Here is a 7507-nt window from a genome sequence, read left to right as displayed (position 1 = left end):
TTAAAATAAAAAAACAATTTTGAAAAAAAATAATCAAAATATTTTAAAAAGTTTTTAAATATATTGTTTCGACTACTTAACAATAAACTTTAATATAAAAAATGTGTTGTACATACTTATTTACCAGAATAAAAATTTCTTACAGTATTTCATTGTCATAGTGATGAATGTAAAATTTTTTCGACAAAACGAGAGTGTATTTTCTTTGGGAAACCAAATTTTCTTTAAATTGGTTAAAAATCTATAAAATAATTATGCCCAAGTTTGATTAAACCAAGTCATTAAAGCAATCTTGACAAATTCGATTTAAATTGAATCACCCGCTGAAAGTCTAACCTGTACAACCTAACCTAACCTCTGTTGCAGACGACAAATTAAATGGTCGCTCGAGCAGCAGAAGACAAACAAGCACACGCGAATACGCGATGCAATCATCCGCGCGAACACGAACTCCGCGGCTTTATTGTTCCCGGACATTTGCTTTTTATATACATTTTTCTTCGTAACGAGGAAACAATAGTATATATATTTATTTATTATACATTTATACCAGTGTAGCAATTAACATTGTACCAAAGAAAACTAAAGCAGACTTGAAGGAGTTGCAGTGACAACTGCGGGGAGAAGCACGAGATTCGGCATCGTCAGACCATCTTCTCGTAGCCCCACACTAAGTACTCGACATGTACCGGCTCTTTAGAATCCGGGGTGCACCGCACTGGCCGTCAACGAATCTCCAAACCTGTGTCACTTGTAATCTCCGACGACAAGTCGCATTGTTACGTGAGTACATGCAAGGCATCTCATTACTTTGCATTCAATTAAAATACAATTTACAGTGACGTAACAGGACAAGTTTTTCATAAAAAACTTGACTTAGCTGTCTCTCTCGTAACGCCGTGTCTTCTACTGATGTTCGGTTAATATTTTGATTATTTTCTATCCGTTTGAGCGTCATTGAACTTTGCTATAGGCTTCTTTAGGTTATGTAGCGTTTGTTGTGCAACTCTTCCTATTGTCCCGGCAGGGGGGTTTTGAGCCGCATTTCAACTATGTTTTACAATGGTAAGTTATAACGATGCTTTTGATGATTGCAGCTCTAAATAACTTTCAACGAAGATGTAACTCGTCTATGATAAACAATCACACATTGAGTGCTAAGGGCAGAAGGAAGCTGAAAAAAATTACCAAAAAGTATGCCGAACTCCTTGAAGGTATTGAGATTGTTTTTAAGTTAAATTTTACATCTCTGTAGATTATTTGTTTACCGTGTGTCTTTTTTCTGATTCTTTAGTCACAGAGTCTACTTCAAATAATAGAAAGGCTTCTGTACAAAAACTCAACTCACAACAACTGTCCCTATTTGTTAATCAGCCTGACATAACTTTGGATAAGTTGCATACGATGAGTAATAAACGCAATGTCAGAGCATTATCTAAAACTCATAGTTCAGAAACTACAGCTATGAACCAAAGGCCTGACATTTCTGTGAGGAATTTTTTTCGTCAGACGTTAAGGTTTTAAAGTAGAAAAGTCTTACTAAAATTTTTTCTATTTAAGGATACAAGTTTTTCTGAATTTTCTAAAGTTTTTAATATCAATGTAACTCACCAAGACGATGCAGAACTTTTTATTGAAGATTTAAAAGCATCTGGCATCACGGACGAATCTGTGATAATTAAAAGTGCTTCTTTAGTAGATAAATCCTTAAAGTCTGATGCAGATGCAAATTTACAAAGTACCGTGGAAGAAGAAATAAGGTAATAATTGAAACACCACCGTATATGTTGCATTTAAAAAAATTGTTCTTTTTTAATATTCAGCATAGAACCAAATCACCCCGAAGAAACCACTAGTGACAAAGAACAGAAAGCCAAAGAAGCTTTAATTTATCAAGAAAAAATGAAACAGTTCAATAAAGCCGTGTTAAGTTATGTTAATGTTTGTGTGAATAGCGATGTACCTTTTTCTCAAGATGATTTATTTAAATGGAAGAAAAATATAAAGTATCCTGAGAAGGTTCATCTCAATGATGTATCTGTTTTTAACGCTTACATGGAAAAACTCGCTTTGAAAGGAAATTTAAGAAACATACTAAAAATTTTAGAAGAATTAAGAAGCATAGGTATTGACCTTAATGTACAGACCTACACATATGTTTTTGATTGCGTTGGACGGATGAAAGGAAATGTTGATAAAAAATTAGGTGATCTTCATGATTTTTTTGATACTCATCAAGTAAAAACATGTTTTTAAAAATACTTAACTTACAAAATCATTTTACAGAAATACTAAAAAAAATTGAATTGGAAATGCGCAACGACAATGTCACTTTGAACGATATAGTTACGAAATCTACATTTTTACGGGATCAGAGAAAATATGTCGAAAATACGGTAAAACTACTGAATAAGGATTTCCAACCAGTCTATGATGACGGATTAGATACAACATATGATTGCAGAATATTAGAAAAATTGTCAGAAGAATCTGCTACACCATCCAGTACTGTTGGAAAACTGTTGAGTCTAAGTGATCTGGAAACTCGATTACACAAACAAATAAAAACAGAAATGGAAGGCCATGTTACAGTTAAAAATATTTCCAAAAAAAATTCATCAGTAAAAAATGATGCTTTTTGGGTAAGATATTTTAGAATTTTCCCTTTAATACAGCTTTTACAACAGAATCGTCAATTTCACCGCTTGATTTTTTAGAAAAAAAGATTGGCGCAATTGGAAAAAAACTGGGAAAAACAAGCTCTGCTTGCATTTAAAAGAAATCTGCGGTCCTTAAAGTGCGAAGAAAAGTTTACTAGTAGGTCGAGAAAAATACTTTTACATCCGTATTTATCTCTATCAAAACCGGATGACTATATCAGTATTTTAATGAGAGAAGTAAAAAAAATAGGAATGGGTTCAGAAACGTTTAGTCTCCCATACAACTCGTTGTGTCAAAATCTGGGAGCTCAGGTGCATAAAATGTATGAGGTACGTGACACATTTTTCGTTTTAACAACTTGGAAAAAAAAATTGAATTTACGAGAACACCATTATCATTATCAGGCTAAAATAAAAAAATCCAATGGAGTGATTGATAAAACGATTGAAGTGTACTCACAGTATTGTGATTGGTTTTTGAAACGAGATGATAAACTCAACAGCCGTACCAAATGGACGTTACTGGAACGCGAAGCGAATAAACATGGAGTAACGTTAAATTTCGAAATACCTGTTTGGCAAAACAACATAAACTATAACATTGGAAAATTTTTGTATAATATCATAACAAATGATCTAACAATAGATTTAAGACCCAATAAGATGGATAGAGGACGAAAAATTAATGCAATTTCAAAAACTCTCAGGCAGTATGGTGTAAAACGCGTCTTTGCGGTAATTATTTTGATTTTTGTGTTTCTTACGCTGCTGCACCGTATAACAGGATTAACAATAATTAAAATCTATTAATTTTATTTAGATCAAGCCACATCCCGAACTTGTAAAAATTTACCAAAACTCAAACCCAGAGACATTAACTTTTGATACTACCCTTGCACCATCAATATGTCCTCCACGTCCATGGAGGTCTATATATAATGGGGGATACCTCGTGACAAGAACCGATATTGTTAGAGTATCTTACATGGGCGTAAGTATTTTTATGATTGATTGCTCGACTATAAAAGAAAAAAGTGACGAACGCCTCAAATTTATTGAACGATCAGTAATTCACTTTTATTTTTACAGAATCAACAGTGGGACAGATTAGTCAATGCACCACCTCGAAAATTGTATCCAGCTCTTGATAGCTTGAATCAGTTAGGATCCATACCGTGGGCTGTCAATACAGAGGTTCTCGATGTAGCTATCAAAGTTTTTCAAGATAACGGCTCCGTTGAATTGAACATACCTCAACCGCCTTGGGTGCTGGCTTTTGTTCCGCCCCCGTCTAAAGATGCCAGTAATGAAGAAAAGAAACGAATTTTCAATGAAAGGAAGGAACTGGATAGAAAAAAACGTGAAATGTATTCTTTGTGGTGTGATGCTCTGTACAGATTGTCCTTAGCAAATCATGTGAGTTTTTTAAGCTTATATATTGTACAATAATCTTAATGTCGCAAGAAAATTTTGTTCTTACCTACAGTACAGAGATGAAATATTTTGGTTACCCCACAATATGGATTTTCGCGGGCGCGTATACCCAATACCACCGCACCTAAATCACTTGGGTTCAGATATGGCTAGATCAATGCTTGAATTTGCTTTGAAAAAGCCACTGGGACCTAGAGGCCTTGATTGGTTGAAGCTACACTGCATCAATTTGACCGGTTTTAAAAAGAAAGAATCGCTTAGAGAACGACTAATTTTTGCCAACGAAAACATAGACAAAATTCTTGACAGTGCTGAAAATCCTTTGACAGTGAGTATAACTTGATTTAATTATAAAATTATGATTCTATCAGTACCCAAAAATTTACCACTGTACAGGGTCAAAAATGGTGGGCCACGTCGGATGAGCCATGGCAAACTCTGGCTGCATGCATGGAAATAGCAGCAGCACTAAAATCACCAAACCCGGAAAAATTTATGTCAGGATTTCCAATTCACCAGGATGGTAGCTGCAACGGTCTTCAGCATTATGCAGCTCTAGGTAGAGATCAAATAGGTGCCGAAAGTGTAAACTTACACCCTTGCGACACTCCCCAAGATGTATACAGCAGTGTTGCTGCAATGGTAATTCAACTTTTTCCATAATTTTCGTTGACCAATTAGATTTAATCTTGCAAATAATTTGTTTAAGGTCGATGAAAGACGACAGGAGGATGCCAAGAATCCATCCTGTCCGTACAACGAGACTGCCAATGTCTTGGAAGGCTTCATTAAAAGAAAAGTAATCAAGCAGACAGTTATGACAACTGTTTACGGGGTCACGAGGTATGGTGCAAGATTACAAATAGCCCGTCAGTTGAAGGACATGGATGATTTTCCGGATAAGCACGTGTGGAAGGCTTCTATGTATCTGGTAACCAAAACATTCCAAACTTTGAGGACAATGTTTAAAAGTGCGCGAGAAATCCAGGACTGGCTGACAGAGTGCGCCGGCCTCGTTTGCAGTGTACGTGGTGAAAACATGGAGTGGATAACGCCACTGGGGCTGCCGGTAGTGCAGCCTTACAGCAAGATAAGTTCTATGTCGCAAAAGGGTAAAAGTACCTATCCAATATTCACTCCGGATATTTACAGGTAAATTAAATGACATCTCAATGCATTTTAAGACAGTTTGAGGGATAAACAAGTTTGTATTTACAGGAGGCCAAACGCACTGAAGCAGAAAAACGCCTTTGCGCCAAACTATATCCACTCTTTAGACTCTAGTCACATGATGCTGACCAGCATACACATTGAACATGCTGGTTTGACGTTTGTGTCTGTTCACGACTGTTATTGGACCCACCCCTGTACCGTCGAAGTTATGAATAAGATATGTCGGGAACAATTCGTTGCGTTACATTCAGAGCCGATTCTCGACGATCTTTCAAAGTTCCTCACTGAAAAGTTTGGGTATCCCGAAGTGTGAGTGAACAAACGTTTAATCGTTTTATATATTCAAAAATGTTAATGCAACTTTACTTAATTTTACACATTTTCAGTGAACTCCATGAAAACGACGGGGACAAAGAGACAAAAGATAAAAGTCTTGTATTTGTGCGAAAAAAGATGAATACTACTTTGAAAAAAGTACCTAATCAAGGAGCTTTTGATCTTAATGGAGTTTTATCTTCAACTTACTTTTTCAGTTGATTTTGATCAACAAAAAAAATGTAAAATGGTGAACAATTGATAAACTCTTCAAATACTTAGCTTGTGATTATTACACATCTCAAAGCTTGATTATTCGTTTTTAGGTTTTTACTGTACATCACGAATTTGCGATTAGATTGCCCAAATGAAAATTGTTTTATACAGTTGGGTTTTTGTAAATACTGTAGGTACAAAATAGTTGAATTTTGATAGACTAATAAAGAATTTTTATCGTTGAATAAACTATTTGTTTCAACATCCTATTCCTTCAACATTTTTGAAAACATTTATCCACATCAATCACACAAAAGAACCTATGTAACTATGTGTAAAAGTTAATTGTGATTAAAACATGCACAAATACTTACAACACATTTAATATTTCAATATGATCTCTGATCAAGTGAGATCCAATGCTCCATTCTTATATGAGACTTTTCGTGTGACTGTGCTTCTTTTTCAGGCCTTTTTTCTTCGGTTGTCTCTTTAATGGACTGATTAATTTGTGCTTACATGAGTTAATGGTAAAAGGTCAAGAGTATTGTAATATTGTAAATATTGTCGATTTTATGAGCCATATAAGATATGTAGAATATTGATGTAGAAACTTGCCGCAAGTAGCACAAAAAATGTTAACTTTTTATTATCTATCTGTAAGATTAGTTGCGGCTGGTTTATAATTATCAAAGTGACTTTACTGTAAGTAGCAATAATTATTTTGGATCAGCGCCATCTAGCGGTCTTTATTTTTTGGCCAAAAGTGGCTCCTAAAATTCTCAATCAGAGCATTCAGGATTAGAGCCATTTAGTCAATTATAAACCAGCCGCAACTCATGATGAAGCTATAAAATGAAAAAATAACAATACATGTGTTTTTGGCGGCAAGTTAACAATCTATTTTCTACCAAAATTAGACCTCCTATGTATTTATACTTTTAAAGATAAATTTTTCAGTAAAAAATAGATTTTTAACTTGCCGCCAAAAACACATATATCGTTATTTTTTTATTTTATAGCTTCATCATGAGTTGCGGCTGGTTTATAAGTAATTAAATGGCTCTAGGGCTAAGCTGCCTAAAGCTCTCCTTCAGAATTTCAGAAGCAATTTTTGGCCAAAAAAATCACTACCGCTAGATGGCGCTGATCCAAAATAATTATTACTTCTTATATTAGAGCCGTTTAATCAATTATAAACCAGCCGCAACGAATCTTATAGATAGATAATAAAAAGTTAACATTTTTTGTGCTACTTGCGGCAAGTTTACAATATGTCTTTTACCTGTAAATAGACCCTGAAAAGTATAAATATTCCACTTATCTTATACGGCTCATAAAATCTACCATATTTACAAAATTAAAATACTTTAGACCTTTAATCATTAACTCGCGGAAGCACAGCCCTTTAACTTTCTAGTTTAAATAAACAGCTAACTTATATAATATGTACATGCCAAGATTTGTGTTACAGAAATCTTGAACAATGATTAAATAGATACGTAAAGTAATAAGTCCAAAAGAGACAACTAAAGAAAAAAAGTTTAAAAAAGAAGTTCAGTTGCACAGGAAGAGTCTCCTAAAAATGGAACATTGGATCTCACATAATTTAAATTGCTTTACAATTTATCTTTTACCTAAAAATCGACCTCCAAAGCTATCAATATTCTACTTATCTTATATGGCTCATAAAATCGACAATATTTATA

The 7507-nt window shown here is 34.4% G+C and overlaps 1 protein-coding gene across 1 annotated transcript; it reads left to right on the top strand.

Annotated features, from left to right (window-relative positions):
• The first annotated feature begins 446 nt into the window (after window positions 1–446).
• On the top strand, window positions 447–5979 carry mtRNApol (mitochondrial RNA polymerase). Its single transcript, XM_089596781.1, has 15 exons — window positions 447–783; window positions 1098–1214; window positions 1295–1488; window positions 1561–1760; window positions 1824–2206; window positions 2287–2642; window positions 2718–2990; window positions 3066–3395; window positions 3481–3651; window positions 3750–4076; window positions 4147–4422; window positions 4491–4736; window positions 4804–5246; window positions 5313–5576; window positions 5654–5979. Exons 1-15 carry the CDS (start codon window positions 684–686, stop codon window positions 5802–5804), a joined length of 3831 nt encoding a protein of 1276 aa, XP_089452907.1. The 5' UTR covers window positions 447–683; the 3' UTR covers window positions 5805–5979.
• The last annotated feature ends 1528 nt before the right edge of the window (window positions 5980–7507 follow it).

Source organism: Copidosoma floridanum, unplaced genomic scaffold (genome assembly GCF_036245765.1).
Source record: "Copidosoma floridanum isolate Cflo_tuat_1 unplaced genomic scaffold, Cflo_Japanese_pri ptg000030l, whole genome shotgun sequence".
NCBI lineage: Eukaryota > Metazoa > Arthropoda > Insecta > Hymenoptera > Encyrtidae > Copidosoma > Copidosoma floridanum.
The sequence above is the reverse complement of the archived record's forward strand: the minus strand, read 5'-3'. Positions and strand labels throughout refer to the sequence as shown.